General features: G+C 38.1%; 1 protein-coding gene across 4 annotated transcripts; it reads left to right on the top strand.

The window, feature by feature from the left end:
• The first annotated feature begins 4,452 nt into the window (after positions 1 to 4,452).
• LOC309488269 (uncharacterized protein) lies at positions 4,453 to 17,838 on the top strand. 4 transcript variants are annotated; one of them, XR_014202071.1, is made up of 9 exons: positions 4,454 to 4,764; positions 5,288 to 5,368; positions 9,055 to 9,168; positions 9,692 to 9,920; positions 10,401 to 10,564; positions 10,876 to 12,342; positions 13,212 to 13,429; positions 13,544 to 14,912; positions 14,965 to 17,838. XR_014202071.1 is itself a non-coding variant. In XM_082156419.1 (8 exons), the coding sequence occupies exons 2-8, from the start codon at positions 5,351 to 5,353 to the stop codon at positions 13,611 to 13,613; spliced, it is 2,280 nt and encodes a 759-aa protein (XP_082012545.1). In that variant the 5' UTR covers positions 4,453 to 4,764; positions 5,288 to 5,350; the 3' UTR covers positions 13,614 to 17,838. The 4 variants fall into 4 exon arrangements, 3 of the variants coding, with proteins under 3 accessions (XP_082012545.1, XP_082012544.1, XP_082012546.1); XM_082156419.1 differs by having other exon boundaries at positions 4,453 to 4,764; positions 13,212 to 13,435; positions 13,550 to 17,838; XM_082156418.1 differs by having other exon boundaries at positions 13,544 to 17,838.
• Positions 17,839 to 18,678: the final 840 nt, after the last annotated feature.

Below are 18,678 nucleotides of genomic sequence, written 5' to 3'. Positions count from 1 at the left end.
ATTTAAACAAGTGTTGAAGTTACATACAGTAGTTTACATCGTATAGACGTTGTGCCATTCTCCTAAAAAAACTCCAGTTTTTCAAGAGACATTGGAAATGTTACACTCAGGGTTTTGATTTGAACACGTTCCTCGAAGGCCAAACTCAGAGATGATGTGCAGTTTCATCTACTGTATAAAACTGATGTTTTAAATGCGTTTGCGGCTGTAAGCAAGATGCAGAATTAGTGGAACACAGAATACATTCAGGATATTAAAATGCTGAGGAAAAGAGACCATATAGTGTCAATTCAGATGTATATAATTGAGCCTGTTCGACATTGCAGTGTTTTTTACATATATGCAGTGTTTTATATGTATTTATTGTTTAAGTGGGTTTGGGGAGGATACGTTTTTCTCCATAAATGTAGTTCCTGAACGGTCAAATCTGCTCTTTTCACGGCGCACACCTCGCTGTTTTTAGTCAACATGAAATAGATGGCCTTTTTCCCTATTGTAATGTATATCTGAGTGAAATGGCTTCTGGAACAAGAACAAATGTGGGCGGGGCTTGAGTTTGTCTGTGGGGAACTGATTGGATGGTTGTGGTTCGCTATTGGCTGATCTCGTGTGAGTGACAGGTTGCCCCGCCCTCATCATCAGGGAAGAGAAGAGATGCTGCAAGAGAGAGTTATTCTGATTCAAGATTACCTGGAACATGAATTTAAAGCAGTAATGATGATGAGCACTGATAAATCATTTATAATAAACATGGCAATATAAAAAAAAAAAAAAACAACAACATGAATTTTGATTCTATTGTGACTATAATTGGGCATGTTAAATTTTTGTGTGTGTGATTTTGACTGAATTGAAATACAGACAATGAATGATTTACACCGACTGGAGATGACAGCGACTGCTGAACAAACACCTCTGGCTCTGCTGTGAGATCTACATTCACACAGGTCTGTAATTGTCATGTCTGTTATCACTGTTAGTAAGATAACCTCAAGTTACTGTCAGAAGATCAGTCTTGTGTTTGATTTCTCGATTCCCCATGGCCCTCCCTACATTTTCACTCGGATGTACAGTACGTCACATGGATGTTCCTGCTGTCTCCAATACTTCTGTTGATTCTGCTCTGACCAGTAGGTGGCGCTCATGAGCTGGAGAGGTTTTGGATCACTACTGTGTCCTAAAAAATAAAGTTTATGTAAGCAGCTGATATACACATGAGTCCACTCTGTCTATCAAAGACTCTTTCTCATAATGAAAACTATGCTGAATTATTTGTACAATTCAAAGAAAAACACATCTCTGTCATACACAGGTGACTTAAAACAAAAAACAATAAATCTGTTCTAACGTGTTTGGCGTGAGACACACTTTCAGGCTCTGTCACACTCTCACGCTACCTGATTAAATCTCACATTAAAGTCCTGCTATAGTCAATCATTGTATCCCTTAAACTCATCTTTTATCACCAAAATTACATATTTAAAGGTTTTTCCTTAAAAAAATGTCTTCATGTCTTAAAATATCTTGAATGTAACTCGACACCCTTGCCTCATTTAGTATGCGCGGTCTATGAATATGCAAATGAGCCCCGCCTCCACTCACTCACTCAGCTCAGAGATCCACTGGTTGACGATCACACGTTGATCTGATTGGTTACAAGGTAGTTTGTGACGTCAGAAACACCAGCGATTTCAAAGCGTGTTTTTGAGACTGTCTTTGGTTCACTGCAGTTTTAAGGAGGAAATACTCAGCAATGCTGTCGACTTATGAATTTACACATTGTCTTAAATCATATTAAAAACACCACATAGACACATAAACAACATTAAATGCTTGATTTTCACCACAGCGGGACTTTAAATCACGAGACTTAAAGGGATAGTTCACTTTAAAATGAAAATTCTGTCATATACTCACCCTCATGTTGTTTCAAACCTGTAAGAATTTCTTTCTTCTGCTGAACAGAAAGGAAGATATTTAGAAGAATGTCAGTAACCAGGCAGTTTCTGGGTCCCATTGACTTCCATAGTATATTTTTTTCCTACTATGGAAGTCAATGGGACCCAGAAACTGCCTGGTTACTGACATTCTTCTAAATATCTTCCTTTCTGTTCAGCAGAAGAAAGAAATTCTTACAGGTTTGAAACAACATGAGGGTGAGTATATGACAGAATTTTCATTTTAAAGTGAACTATCCCTTTAATTTATAAATCTCTAAATCTGCTCAGGATTTTCTGACCAGCCCAAGATTTGTGTTGAAGAGACGGAGCCTTTTCAAAAGAAATTATATTTTTGTAACTAATTGGATTTTAAGTCTTTTGTGCCCAGTTGTTCAAAAAGTTTAATCTGGATCAGAATCATCTTGGAAATCTCATGTTCTGCTCTCCAGGACCAGGTAATTCATCTTTTATGCCAGTTTTTCCATGGGAGAAAAATTATACAGAATATTTCAATGCTTTGGGTTCTCTCGCAAAGGTTTTACATTTCCATGACAAACAAAAGTGTCTAAAAAAAAAAAAAAACGTAGTTTCTGTTTCGAAGATTAAATGAAGGACATGAGAGTGGGTAAATGATGTCAACATTTTTGGGTGAACTATCCCTTTAAAAACTGTGGCTTAATTGGATGATTCTGATATGAATTATTAGCTGTGGAAAAAAAAGACAAATCAATTTCAATAAAATTATCAATGAAAAGGTCATATATTGTTTTGTAACTTGTCAGGTTTTCTGTCAATCACTCTAATCGCATGTTACATGTCTGCTGACTGAGTGACCCATGTGGCCCCATAAGCCCCGTTCACACAGCCAGCGATTTTGTTGCTGTATGTCGCTAGTCTCTATACTGTGAAGTCGCTTGTGGGCGTTGGTAGTGCTGTCGCTCTAATGCATAGATAGACTATAAAGAAATATGGACGTAGTGTCCGTGACGTCACCCGTAGGTTTCTGAAGACCGTTTTTGACATAGATATCCATATAAGGCTAGATGTCTTAAGGTAGAGTCACTTCCGGCATCACCGGCGGCCATCTTGCCACAGGGAAGCTGTGAATTAACACACACAAATCCTCTTTATCTCGCTGAAATCTTGACGGATTTACAAACGGTTTGGTTTCTTACAAACGTCATTAACGTGGCTATAATTCTTTCATATGGAAGTCCATTGTTATAATTATTCATATGTATGCAGTGTCATAACTACATCTCTGACGTTTATTATAACAAACCAAACCATTTGAAAATCGGTAGAAAATTGAGCAAGTTATGGTTATTTAAAAGTACATGCACCATGTTACGAGTGAGCGAGCACCCTGTGGCAAGATGGCCGCCATGTGCGGACGTCGACCTCCATTGGCCAGCAGCGCGGACGAGACATCTAGCCTTTATTATATGATATCTATGGTTTTTGAAGCCTAAAGTGGGCGTGGCCGACCGTCGCCAACTTGGCAGCGCGTCACTCCCGAATTTATTTATTTTTACAGTCAAACAATTAGCTGAGGTAACGTGACGGCTAACAAACAGCAGACAAACGGCTAATGATGACTAATGACCACTGCAGCGGGAATCCACCTGTCACTCAAAAGTGGACACCCTTAATTATGCAGAACTTTAAGGCTTAATATAATGTAAACGGATGAGTTATAAAAAAAATTCACCCCCCTCACAGTTGTCATGAAGGGAAAAATAAGCTATATAGACCAAAGCCACTTTTTGCACCAGGCTGTAAACGTGTTTTTTTCTGCTGTAAAGTTGGGTATTTTAACATGGGGGAGATGAAGATTTGACTCACTTCTGCACCCAGCCTCAAGCGGCCAGTTGATGAATTGCCGTTGAATTCACTTCCGTGTTGGTTTCAAAGAGAGACAGGGAGGTTATCGCTTGCTCTAATGTTATTGGTAGACTGCTCGTCTGGCCACATCTATACAACACACCATCACAAGTGATACAACTATATTATTTTAATTTAGGAATTAGGCTTAAAAGAAATAGTATGCTGTTGTTGGGAGAGTGTTTTACCACACAGCAGTGTTCAGTGGATTAAATAATTTACTAGATTAATGATCGATCAATCTACAAATTAAACTCACTCATACTGTCATAAATTACTAAAACGTCATCCGAATTTGACAAATAATCAATTTTCTTGTCCCTAATAGTCAACATAATGCAGGGGAAACTGTTAAATGAACTGCAGCAGTGCTAAACTTGCATCATAAAACTACAACACTCGAACTATAAATGTATCACTGAGACTGTCGACAGTTTCTTTTCCATGCATCATTTTATTATATCCATGTTTGTGGTTAGTTACACTCAAATCATATAAAACAGTGAAATCGCCCTCGAACTCTTCTGTCTTGCCTGCACTCGAGACGGTGACGGGAGCTGAGCTCCACTGAAAGGCTTCTTTCCTATTGGTTGTCGCTCGCGAAAATCGCTTCTCATTTGCATAAAGTTGAAATTTCACAACTGTGATGTAGATTACCTAGATATTACACTTTTTAAAAATGAGACTCTATAAATCGAGGGGATGGGAAAAACCTCTCAGCCCCGGGGCCTAACATTAGGTTAAGGCGACTGAGCGGCTCTGATGAGGACTGAGGGACAGAGTGAATGAATAGCATTGTGTAATTTTACTACAAATAATGGATCGGTTTCCCAAACTTGTCATTTGCTTTCGTTTTCGCTGAAAACACCAGTTGATGCAGGTTGAAGATTCACAGCTCAGTTTCACACAGCTGAACGGTTTTCGGTAGACGGTAGGACAGGTAAACTACCACATTAAAATGACCATTTTGTTCTTATTGTTAAATGATTGTGTGAGTACTTTTGCCGATAGTGGTCTACGTGTAATCCAGAACTAATATTCTCGAGCTGCGCTGTTAATAATAACAATATTGACCTTCACTTTGATCATCGACAGCCAGTCTGTCAGTGAATATAAAACTACATGTGTGTGAAGACGAGTTTACATGAAATGTTTGAAAGTGTTTTTTTCCCCACAGCTCTGTAGACACTATACGAAACGAAAATGAAACTAAATGCTGTTATATTGACAAAACGTTGACATTTTAGTGTTAATTATATATAGAGCATGTGTTTGAAGTTCATCATAATATAACTTTCTGTTTGGCATTAACTAAGTAACTTCAATATTGTCTTACATTTTAGAAATATCAGCCAGCTAGTCTTTGAAGATTTTTTAAATTGTATTTATTCGTTTGTTGTTTGTAAAATAAATAAAACTCTTTCCCTTTTTTATTTACTTACCTTTATAATGATTTACTGAAGGCTAAAGTTGCTGATTGGAGATTCTCTTGCACTGATATATCACTGGAACAGACAGTTGAACTAATGGATATTTACGAATATGTGAGTCATTTTTGTTTTTATTTATTAATTACACACATTGTACGTTACACACATTTTCATGTTTTATGGGGACTTTCCAAAGACATAATGATTTTTATACTGTACAACTGTATATTCTCTCCCCTTACACTAACACTACCCCTAAACCTACACTTTACAAAATGATGGGTTGTTTAAACCCAAACCCACCATTTTTTTAGTGTACCCATAACACAAAACATTCTGCATTTTTACATTTTCAAAACACAGACACAGCCTTTATCAATTCACAAAGTTATGGCCTAAACCAAAGGGAAATTATTAATAATCAAACAAAGAAAAAACTTAATTATTTGGTAAAGCTAAAGAGAAAGAATAAACGTGTTTATTTGAAAACTATACAAACACACACACAAATTGGGATCTAAAAGTTGGAGATATATTGAAAATATGTATTAACATAAATATATGCATTATACAAAAGGTCAGATTGCCCTGCTTTTGCTTCCACTGATGTTCAAACTCAGGAAGAGTTACTCATGCTGAATATCAAGGATTAACTAGTAGGTTTGCTTTGTGTTATTATTTTTAGTCACAAACGCTTGACAGAAACCGTTCTCCTAATGGAACTTCAAGACTGTCTTTGTAGATAAAGTTCAGTACACTAAAATAGAATTATGTTACAGTGATATACACACTAAACATAGTCAATTTCTCCTGATACCTCTACTATAGTAAAGTGTTTACTGTAAATCTAACGAACTAACCCTTTAAGTCCACTTTCTCTTTTATAAAATAGGTTTGCTCTGTTTTTAAGACTTAAGACAAACACTGCAGTGTAAAGAGTAAATACACCCTTTGACTGATGAGCACATAACATGACTCTAGTCTAGATAAATGTCATAAACTAGGTCATTTCGCTAAAGCCACATGCTACAATGATCATACAGACAGTGGGACGGGCAAAACAATTAACCCTAAAACAGGCAACGTGACTCACGAGTCACATCGTTTTTATTGTCTTTTTTGGGGGATAAGAATGATTTTTTCATCAAATCCTTTTATCATTTATCACAGCCTGGTCTGTCTTGAGTATGCTGGTCACATGATTTGCTTCAATTTTTGTGTGATAAATTAGTCAGCCTGACCTAAATCCAACATGGCTGCCAGTGGTGCAGGACATTCAGATTTTGAGGAAAGTAAATATATATTAAACTTACTTATCTTCTGGAAAAATAATAATAATACTGATAATATTAATTGTGAACATTGTCTTAAGGTGCTGAAGAAGAAAATTAATTAATATGTTGTTCATGTTGTTATTTAGCACGTTTTGAAATATATGTGACTCCTGAGTCCCGATGCCTGTTTAGGGTATAAAAAAGGGATTAACCCTAATTTTGACCATCTGTGTATTTTGAGTTTTTAATTCACTATATTACAATTAAATCCTAATCTAATCATGACAAACTATATATCGTTGGAAAGGTCTAAAACTCCTAAATAGATATTTTAGCACTGTTTTTTGTTACAAATTATGTAGGAACAGTAATAGATGAATTTATGACAAGAGTGCACCTCAAAAAATCTACATCATAACAGGAGTTCTGGCGTTTGTCACAAAAAGTCGACACACACACTTTTAATAATTGAAACTTTGGTTTTCATGCTAAAAGTTCATAATAAAACATATAATCTAGTATTTGTCAATAAAAAATTATAAAATAATATTATCCTCTAAAAAGTATAATATATATATATATATATATATATATATATATATTATCCTCTAAAATATAAGATTATCTTTTTTATCGCCTTTTTTATTACATCACATATTTTATAAGTTATCATAAATTAGGTATCATTTGAAAGCTTACAAACTCAGAATTCATCCTGTGAAAATCGTTTTGAAATTGGACGTTGCGTTACCATAGAAACGGTACTCTAAATTCTTTAAAATCTGGCTCCACCCCTTTTGGGCGTAATCATGTTTCATAATTTATGATCAAAACCTTTTCTAATCTTGACAAAATATTGTCAGAAAGGTCTGAGTCTCAAGGTTCGATATTTTGTGACAGAAGTGATATTTGGACAGAAATGTATTAATTTGTTACCGCAGAATGCATACAATTAAATTCAATGGAATGTATGTCACCCGGTGGCTATTTCTGGTATTACGCCTAAACAAAATCTCATGGGAACCTCAAGTTTTGTGATATCAACTTCAAATTTGGAACACAACTTGGTTAGATATATGGCTTTGATTTTATATTAATTTTAGAGTAAAAAATATTTCGTAAAATATATATTTTATATAAAAGAATATTAAGTACAGTATATTTGATTTACTGTAAATTTAAACTTCCATAACTTTTTCATACTTTCATTTTTTTAAGTGCTTTCACTTCAGCAATAATCTGCTGAGTGTCTTAGGTCTATACCCAAAAGAATTCTTGAATTACAACCATTTAAGTTTGAATAGTGCATTTTAATGTCCATTCTCGAAAAGGGGGGTGAGAGTTAAGGGGTTAAAGTACCCTTTTTTTGTCCGATTTCAAAACAGTTTTCACAGGCTGAATCTTGAGTTCGTAAGCTTTCGAATGATATATAATTTGTCAACATTACATCAGAAGAAGTATAGGATATAATTGTTTTAAACATGCAGTGGCAAGTGGGCCAGTAACAGTTAACAGATTAAAGGTGCATTAAGCAACTTTTCATGTTAAAATACCCGTTTTCTAACCCATACATGCTTAAACAATTGCCTGATGGGCGTAATGAGCCCTTCTCTGATCACTGAGATTGTCTCTATAATCCTGTAAAGTAAAATAAATAAGAGGGATTCGGGCCGGATTTTAGACTGGGCGTGACGTCATGCGCGTTCACGGCACGCTCACCTGGCTGTCTGGCAGGTTTGTGTATTCGCCGCCATTCTCCGTAGAAGATGGATTCTAAGAGACCGGCTTGTAGTTCATTTCAAACACCAACGCAAACTCCACGTAAGATAAAAAAAAGAAAACTTTTGTCCGTGAGCGTGCACACTTCTGGCTGCAGTTTCGCTTGCCACCAGAGGGGGCATAGTTCTGCAAAAACTCAGAGACTTGCGCAATGCACCTTTAATGACTTGGTCCTTTTTTTATACCCTAATCAGGCAATGTGACCCGGGAGTCACAACTCATAAAATCCAAAATATATCAAATATTTCAAAAATTCTTTTGGATATGTTTTACTTAAGTCCAGATGATATAAAAAATTACATGACATTTTTTTTGCTTATCATTTTCTACTCTTGCCTGTTTAAGGGTTAACAAGCAAGCCTTACCGGGAGGGAGTGTAATGTCACAATATCACCATGTTTGGACTCAGTTGCACCATTTCCCGCCACTAGTTTTTTCGTCATGGTTTCTAATTTGATTTATCATCACTGTTATTAATCATCTCGATTGTCTGCTTATTTAGGTCCTGTGTTTTCACTTCACCTTTGTCCGGTCTCATTCATGTATGGTTGTGTTTGCTTGCTGTTCTTCATGTGGATTTAATCTGTGGATATTATTAAATTCTGTTTGAAACCTTTATCTTTCTCTATGTTCGTGTTTATGCAGCAGAACCTTGACAAATATATAAATAGGATTTAGTTTTTAAATTTGTTACTGAAATTATTTTTTAAAAGGTGTTTTAAGATGGTGTTTTTTTCTGAATGTTAGGACTTATATATGGCAGGAGCTGAAGGTCAAGACTCTGGAACAACTTTGAATGACATGATGCATCTAAACTTCACAATGGATCGAACACACAATTCAGACTCGCTGTCAGAAAAGGTATTGACTAAAGAGTAAAACTTGAGCCTTCGATTTTCTGAGGGGCATTATCCAACCAGAATCTCTATATTTATTTATGTATGATTAAATGCCAAAGCATAATGTATCAGATAATATCAAATGCTTTACATAAAACTAAAACCATTTTACAGATAAATATAATTTTTCCAAAAATATTATTCATAGTTTTGCTAATTACACCCTTTACTCCAGTTTGGAGCTGTTATAACTCAGCAGGTCATTCTTGCTGATGATGGACTATCATGTCTGATCTTTCTTTTTGCAGCAATTTGTCAAATCACAAATACAAATTACAACTAACAAATAAACTGCTCATATAATACAAACAATGTGAAATATGAAAACATTCAGTACTAATGCTCAGGTGTGGTTTATGGTCTGCACTTGCTACCCTTCTACCTAAAATAACTTTACGTAAACATTACTCAGGTTGGCTCTAAGTTGGGTATTTTCTCACATAGAAATTCAGAATCTGCATTCATATCTATTTTCCCATCAACAGGACATTTATACAGCTGGTTATGAATGGCCACAACCTTCAGCACCACTGGATGTTGCTAAATGTATGATCAAAGTGGACTGGAGAGAACCATTTCCAGAGAGATGGAGAGCAACATTAGAGAAAGCTCTTCAGAGCTGGTTGCTCAAAACGGAAGGAAAACCTGATGTCGTCAGCCTTGAACTCATGGATGATCCGTCCTACGCAGAGGTGCAGATAACACCATCAACAGGTGATATGATAATTCACTTAAATAACATTTCAACTTAAATCTTATGAATGCTAGTTTCTGAATTAACTAAAATACAAACAGTAAACATGGGGATCATCTTAATCAACCAAATTCATAAAATGCCAGCTCAATCTGTATCAAACACACATCTATAGCTCATTCTGCCACTTGAATACTTATTTTTCATATTTTTAAGTGGTTGTTGTACTTGTCATCAGTGATTGAAAGCATCAGCAATACTGTTCCCTCTCTCACACACAGATCTGTTAGAGTTTTCTGCTGTATCCATTCCAGTGAAATCACTTGCTACTGATCATCAACTGATTGATTCAATTTAGTGGACTTTTACATTTGAAATAAAGTCCACATGGGTTTAAACCGCATAACAGCATTTTATTCATCTAAATAATTTAGTCAAATTATTAGTGTTATTTCTTATTTTTTAAGACTCTAAATTAAATGTACTCTTATTTTGTGCAGCTTTAGAAGTGTTAAAAAGGCTCACACATATATCTTTGAGGTTTAAAGATTATAAGGATGGTACATTTAAGGAAGTGACTGCATGGATTGGTCTGGATGAAGCAGATTTTGTGACTGTTCCACTAAAGTCCATGCTAAAGGACAACAGAGCGCCTTCAACAAAGGTATCATATTTACTTTGTGTACAATCATTTCATATTTTTTTATTTTATTTTTTTATTGCTGAGTGAAAAAATCCATAAGCATAGCCCAAAAAAAAAAAAAAAACTACAATACACACTAAATAGTTAGTAACTAGCAACTAAACTATTTCTGTTCAGACTCTTAGTAGAGTAGTAGTACGAATAATACTATTACTAATCTATGATTATAATTAAATTACACTATAATTTGTAGCAATAATTTGGTGTTATTATAATTAAAATATTTCCATTTTACTTAAGTCATTTAATCAAATCCCATCGTATGTTTTTAGGTGATCGGTTCTATGCCTGTGATTGCAGCATCAGAGTACACAGATAATGTTGAGGACGTGTCTGCATCTAATAGAGCTTCAAATACACCAGCTGGACTGACTGTACCCCTTTATGAGTTCTGGTACATGCATCACGCTTACAGAAAGGAGTTGGAGCAAATTGAGAAACAGCATGGAGTCTCTATTTGTGCAGAAGTGTCAGTCTCAATCGAACCCAACAAGAGATCAAGCCCTGATTCTGTGTCTAAAGCCTCTGATGACTTTCAGAAACTTGTTCAGGGATGTGTTGGTAGTTTTAGTCATGCTGCCATTAATCATAATCACATGGATTCAGATATTGTGAAGCAGGCCCTTCATGCCATTCAGTCAGAGAACACAAAGATGATGTTCACCAAGTCTGCCAGTAACTGCCTGTTCTTTGGACCGAAGAATCTTACAGACGTGATTAAAAGTGAGGTTGAAGGAACAAGAATGGAAAGCCAATTCAATGACAAATCAAGTCAAATGAATAAAGACAACAACTTCTCTCCACAAAGCAGGTCTTCATTGGACATGGACACAAAGGACCTTCCAACTCATCTTGAGATGGACAAGGTTCATTGGGATCTGATGAAACTTTCCTATAAGGAGCAATTATCACAACTTGAAACAAAGTATGGAGTGTCATTTAATGAAGAAAAACAGCAGAAAAATTTAACCATTAAGATTCAAGCTCGATCCAAAGGAGTTCAACATATTAATCTTGAAAGTCACGCCATCAGAGCTTTAACTCAACTCTACCAGAAACTTGCATCAGCCGCTGTCACCTGTGAACTCAAAACCCCTACAGACGCAACTCTTGTGGCATCAGCAGTAGAGAAACTTCAGCAGGAGCATCATTGTGTTGTTGCAGAAGATGTGTTCAGTCGCTGGAGGCTCGTTGGACTGCCAGAACATCTCGGTCCTGCCATTGCTGAAATTGAGAAGATGCTTCAGAAAAGAATGTTTGATGACAAGAAGAAGAAATCGATCGGTTACTCGGAGGACGTTCCTCATGCAAGAGGAATCAAATGGAATCAGACGCCTGATTATGGACAAGGAGCAGTGGGAGGATCAATACGGGATGAGGGATTGAATCTTAGAGGACAAAGTGAAACAGACACTAGATTCAATGAAGAATTAAAAGACAGTTCTAGACATGAAAGTAAAGATGCTCATGCTGAAGAGGAGATGTGTGCTATTTGTATGGACAGCTTCACCAACAAGAGAAAACTGAAATGTGGGCATGAATTCTGTCAGGACTGTATAATTGCGTCAGAGAAGAGCATGGGATCCATCTGTCCTGTGTGTAAGGAAGTCTATGGGATATTGAAGGGAAACCAACCAAATGGAAAAATGAAAGCAACAAAGAGCCGAATGAGTCTTCCTGGACATCCAGATTGTGGCACTATTGAAATCAACTATGACATACCTAATGGTTTTCAAACGGTAAGAACATGTAAAACTGAACTGTGATCAAAAATCTAAATCGTGCGACCTGTGACATATATAGCAATTGTAAGTCGCTTTGGATAAAAGCGTCAGCTAAATGAATAAATATAAAATGTAAATGTAAATCAAAGAACTGTGCTAAAGGTCTACAGACTGTGCGCTCCTAATAAACCACTCCCGCACATGTTCTGTTCCTGAAGGGCCACTGTTCTGCAGAGTTTAACTTCAACCCTACAATTAAACACACTTGGACCAGTTAATCAAGGTCTTTAGGATTAGTATTAGTGAAGTTCCAGGCAAGTCCTTCGGATGAGACGTTAAACCGAGGTCATGACTCTCTGTGGTCATTAAAAATCCCAGGATGTCTTTCGAAAGAGTAGGGGTGTAACCCCGGCATCCTGGCCAAATTTGCCCAGTGGCCTCTGTCCATCATGGCCTCCTAATCATCCTCATATACTGATTGGCTTCATCACTGTCTCCTCTCCACCAGTAAGCTGGTGTGTGGTGGGCGTTCTGGCGCAATATGGCTGCCGTCGCATCATCCAGGTGGATGCTGCACATTGGTGGTGGTTGAGGAGATCCCCCTTCTATGTAAAGCGCTTTGAGTGCTGAGAAAAGCGCTATATAAATGTAATGAATTATTAATTATTAAGTGTGTTCGAGCAGGTTTGAGTTACAGTCTGCAGGACAGCGGCCCTCCGGGAGCAGGATTAGACGCCCCTGCTGTTGAAGAAGCTCAAGAACTGCAGAAAAACAAACACACAATAAAAAGAAATCTGTGACCTCCTTGTAGATCATTTTCTATTTTTACATTGATTTGTTTAATGTTATGGTACAGTAATACATCTTTTTCAAATAATTTTTAGGAGAAGCATCCAAACCCAGGAAAGCCTTTTTATGGGGTAAATCATCGTGCGTACTTACCAGACAATCGTGAAGGAAATGAAGTGTTCAAACTGCTGCAGAGGGCTTTTAATCAGAGACTGATCTTTACTGTCGGGAGATCTACAACTACGGGTGCAGAGAATGTGGTCACCTGGAATGATATTCATCATAAGACCAACCCATACAGTGGGCCTGAAAGGTATGAGTTAATTTAAAGTGTGCTTTCAATTGTCCATCATGTCCAGCAAAACCACTGATCAAACATTTCATATTATTTTGAGTTTCATGTAAAATATTTTTTTTCTCTCCACAGGAATAGCTATCCGGATCCTGGCTACCTAAAGAGAGTGACAGATGAGTTAAAGGCCAAAGGCATTGCATAAGGATTTTATAGTCTGCAAAAATGCAATCCCTCTGCTCTGGAGCTCCATGTTTACACAGCTGAAATACAGTATAAGAGCAAATTACAATACTTTTTTTCTTTAATGGCTCTTTCAAATTCAAGCCCTGGTGATATAAATTTGATTTTGAAAAAGGATAGAGCAAAATACACAGCAATACTGCAGGAGAACCTTCCTCTGCTAAAAAAAAAAAAAAAAAACTGAAGTTTGGGAGAAAATTCCCCTTTCAGCAGGCAGTGTTTCCCCTAGGATTTTTTTTCAGGGGGGGTGGTAGACCCCCCGAAGCTACTTATTTCAAGTGTACTAAACTACCTACAGTAAATTCCGTTTTTATGGCGGATATCATAGCCATAAAGCTAAAGTTGGAGCTCGCGCATCCCCCTTTTTTATTATTATTATTTTTTTTTTTTTTTGTCATTCTTTCAGGGGGGGCGGGGAGTCGTTTTCCCCTACCAAAACAGTGGTTGTGGAAACACTGGTAGGACAATGATTTTTGTTCAGTCATGATGAAAATGAAACAACTTTTATAGTACAAACTAATTTAGGGTTAGGATTAGGTTATCCAAGCTAAGGATTAAGAAATAGTCAGAACACTGACAAAGTGACATAGTGAAGTAGATAGTGAAACATATATATATATAAATTAGTGGTGGGCCGTTATCGGCGTTAACGTGCTGCGTTAACGCGAGACTCTTATCGCGCGATAAAAAAAATATCGCCGTTAATCTATTCTTCAAGTTGGGTTGGGAGATGGCTCTATACTACACAAGCTATGATGACGCAATCTACCCGCGGCCGCGAGGTAAACCCGGCTGCAACGCATATTCATCGTCATCTTAAATAAAAACACGGCTGAAAGTGAAAGCTGGTGAAAAAGATCGGTGCAACATCCATTATTTGGACTTGGTTCGGGTTTAAGCCGTCAGACGAGCAGCAGCAGCAAACTATATACAGAGTGTGTGGGGTAACAGTTCGGTAAGTTAACACACGACTAATCCGTTCTACCACCTCAAATTCAAAACGAAACATGATATCACTGAATACCAGCGCGCGCGTATTATTCCCATTCCAATATATCTTAGTGGTGTAGCACATAATCTCGATTTTAAGAATCGTTGTTGTGTTTCTTTTTAACTGAAAAGACATCAGTTAGACAATATTCTAATTTTAAATTTGGGGTTTCATAAGCTCCAAGCCATAATAAACATTAGACCTACTTAAGTCTCTGCAGCTAGTGTACTTACATTTTATTTATCTGCAAAATTATGTTGTATACTTACAGTTTTGCACAATATAGCAACTACATACACCCTTTAAAAAAAAATACATTTAGCAGTTGTTTAGCATGGGTCTGTGTAATCTGTTCTGAAATGGTTTTATTATAATATACTGTATATCGTTATCGCAAGAGGCTGCAATGTATATCACAATATAGATTTTAGGCCATATCGCCCATCCCTAATTGATAGCCTATAGTAGTTGATAATAACATAGGCCTACCTAATGTTGCCTACGGACGGTAACAGTACAGTAGTAACCTTTTACAGTCTATGAGTAGAACAGCTTTCTCAAGCAGTTTGTGATGCATTTTGGAAACAGGAGATGAGCCCCTGGTCTAATGCGCCACCTGGCTTGAGAAACCCGTTCTCAAAGACTTACTTTTATAGTAATTATAAATTACATATTCTGAATGCCTTCGGCAGAATTCAAATGAGCCATTTTAATCTAGATTAATCTAGATTAATTTCAAAATTAATCTAGATTAATCTAGATTAAAAAAATTAATCTATGCCCACCTCTAATATAAATATATATATATATATATATATATATATATATATATATATATATATATATATATATATGTGTGTGTGTGTTAAGTGCTCACAGATGCAAAGAGTTTTCTGGATAGGGTTGGGAAGATCATTCCAGCAAGGAACAGTGAACGAAAACGTTCTTGAGAGCGATTTTGTGCCTCTTTGTGATGGTCCTGGCTGGCTCCTGGAGGGCATGTAAACTCATAAGAGAGAGTGGAGGTAAGAGGGTGCAGAGCCTGTGGCCATCCTGTAGGTAAGCACTAATGTCTTAAACTTGATGTGAGCTGCAACCGGACACCAGTGCAGAGAGATAAACATTAGTGTGACATGGGATCTTTTGGGTTCGTTGAAGACAAGTAGAGCTGTGTTCTGAATCATTTTGACTGCAGATGTTGGAAGTCTAGCCAAAATGGCAATGCAATAGTCTAGACTAGAAATGACAAGGGCCTGGACAAGAAGTTGGTTTGCATGTTCAGTGAGGAAGGGCTGGGTCTTCCTGATGTTGTACAGTGCAAATTTGCATGATTGTGCCGTTGTAGCAATGTGGTCTTTGAAGGTCGGCTGGGCATCAAAAATTTCCCCAAAATTCCTATCTGGATGAGATTATTGTTACTGAATCTGGCTCATTATGTGGATTATGCGCTGTGGCTGTATGGCTCTCCCTACACCTTCAGTGAGGTGGAGGAAGACGACGGTGCCATTTGGCCATGTTGACCTTGAAACGGGCAAGTGAGGAGCTGTTAATATACTTTCATGCTGAGCCAGTTCCCACCATAGTTTCCACCCTCGAACTTCTTCATCCTCTGTCGGCCCCATCCGGCTGGATTGATGTCCCAGTCCTGTCCGAAATCCTTCCTTCCTTCCTTCTGTCCAGCCTTCAAGCTCCTTAATCCCAGCCACATAGGCTGGCCCAAGTTTCTTCATCCCGACCCTAGATGTCAGCAAAAGCTCTCACTGGCTACGTCTAGCTCATTGGCTCATCCCCTTCTGCTGGTTCCATCCGGCTCTCCGGCTCCACCTTGGGCTTCCCGGTCCTCAGCTCGTCCTAGGTGCTCGGTTCCATTGGCTCCACCTTGGGCCTTAGAGCCCATGATGCCACCTTGGCCTGTTGACCCATTCCCATCTCCTTTGGCTCCACTGTGGTTTGTCATACCTCAGGCTCTGCCGGGCTCCCTCGTCCCTCTGGATCTGTCTTGGTCAGGTGTCACCCTGGCTTTGCAACGGACTTCCAGGCCTCTGGCTGCATCTCTACCCTGCTCACGCTCCCTGGACTGATCACCCGCACCTGTTTTCAATCAGAACTTCAATCAAGTACTGCTTAAATAGGAATCAAATGGAATCAGATGGAAGAAAAAAGCCCAGGAGGAGATAAATGATCAACAACAACAACAAAATCTCAGATTACCTTATGGCACTTTTCCATTACCAGTTCCAGCTCAACTCGACTCGACTCAGCTCGGCTCGGCTCGCTTTTCGCTCCGTTTTCCATTGCAGATAGTACCTCCACAATAGTACCTGGTCGTCATAGCGACGCCACAGGAAACTGCCGTGACTTAATGTTTACGCGAGATGCGTGAGACACACCCGCTACCCACACACACACAGGACAATGGAGGAAATCGAGTGTATGCTGTTTTTGGATGTTTTTGTTTTTGTTTTTGCTGTTTTTTATTCAGGATACTCTGTCTGGCGCGTGCAATGATGACGCAGTGAATAGTGACGATTCTCTCTGACCAATCAGCAGTCTGCCGTGTTTTCACGTCACATTTTAGTATCGCCTCAGCTCGCTTAGAACCTCGCCGGAGGTGGTACGAAAAAAAGTACCTGGAAGCAGGTATAGGTACAACTTTTACACAGTGGAAAACCAAACAGTGCCGAGTCGAGTCGAGCCGAGGTGAGCTGGTACTGTGTAGTGGAAAAGCGCCATTCGATATGTCCTTAACATTTATTCAGTGATTTATTTGTAATGATCTTTGACTTTTGTATTTGTATGATCTATGACTTCTGATTGTTGATTTACATTTTCTTTTTTTTCTTTTTTTGTGAACTGTGTATTTATTCTTGACTTGAGTTTAGAACAGAAATCGCCACTGTGCCTCAACAAGAATATATGATATTCAGGTAATGTAAAAGGCTGAAAAAACTATGTGATTAATGCATTGCAAATAATCAAGTTAAACATGTTTTTTTGTTTTTTATAATGTATTATATTTCCTACTCTTCTTTCTCCTTGCTCATCTTTGGAAGATACTTAAAGGAAAGGTAAAAGTGTTGAATTTATTCCCTTTGTCAAGAAATTTTAGTTTTAAAACATTACAATAAATGTCAATAATAGAAATGTTCTTGTAGCCAAAATGTTTTTGATGTAATAAAACAAGTTCTTCTCTTGGGTTTTGTTAGAGGTTATTTGTCTTGGCCATGTTTGCTACTCAACTTTAGGACATGCATGGGTTAAACTTATGCTGTACATGTATGCGTCACAACTGAATTAAGGGCGTTTTTCCACTGGGTTCGTTTGCTGCGGTCCGAACCCGAGTGCGCTCGTTCCCGGCGCCCCCCGCAGCGTTGGTCTGGTTTCACACTCAATTAGTTGTATCGAACCCAGGTGCGTTTGCAGTGATCTTACGTCATCGCAAACGCACACGGAAAATGCATGGATAATACAACTCGACTGAGCATAGCTGTAATTTGTCTGGTTTTTTTGGTGCTATTATGCACAACATAGTGAGAGACATCACCTCTTCAGTGTCCCACAACGTTCCCCTGCCACTCATGGTTGTCGTGTGTGAGGAAACAATGATATCGACAGTGATACGCATGCGCGGGATACTATACTTCCTGAACAAGCGCGCACCCGAGTCCGTGTTGCTTGCACATTAACGCGAACCGCGCCATGGTTCGGGAGCAACCGAGCTCAGACCACCTCCTCCAGGTAGTCTCGGGTTCGGTACTCTAGTGCGCACCCGGGTCCGATGACAGCGTTCACATTAGCGATTTTTCATGCGAACCGTGCCCCGGTCCGCACTAAACTGCCAGTGTGAAAGCGCCCTTAGTGTCCTGTCATTATAGTTACCTGTCAGGGCTTGAAAGTAGAGACGAGGATCAAGTCATAAACAGTACTTTATTAAACCAAACAAAACAGTAAGTCACTCTGGGAAATTAGGAAACATGAACAGGAATGCAAACCAAAGCCATACATAGACGATAACATACAAAGAACTGAACCAAAT

This window comes from Leuciscus leuciscus, assembly GCF_965113295.1.
Source record: "Leuciscus leuciscus genome assembly, chromosome: 23".
Classification (NCBI taxonomy): Eukaryota; Metazoa; Chordata; class Actinopteri; order Cypriniformes; family Leuciscidae; genus Leuciscus; species Leuciscus leuciscus.
This window is presented reverse-complemented; position numbering and strand designations above follow the sequence as displayed.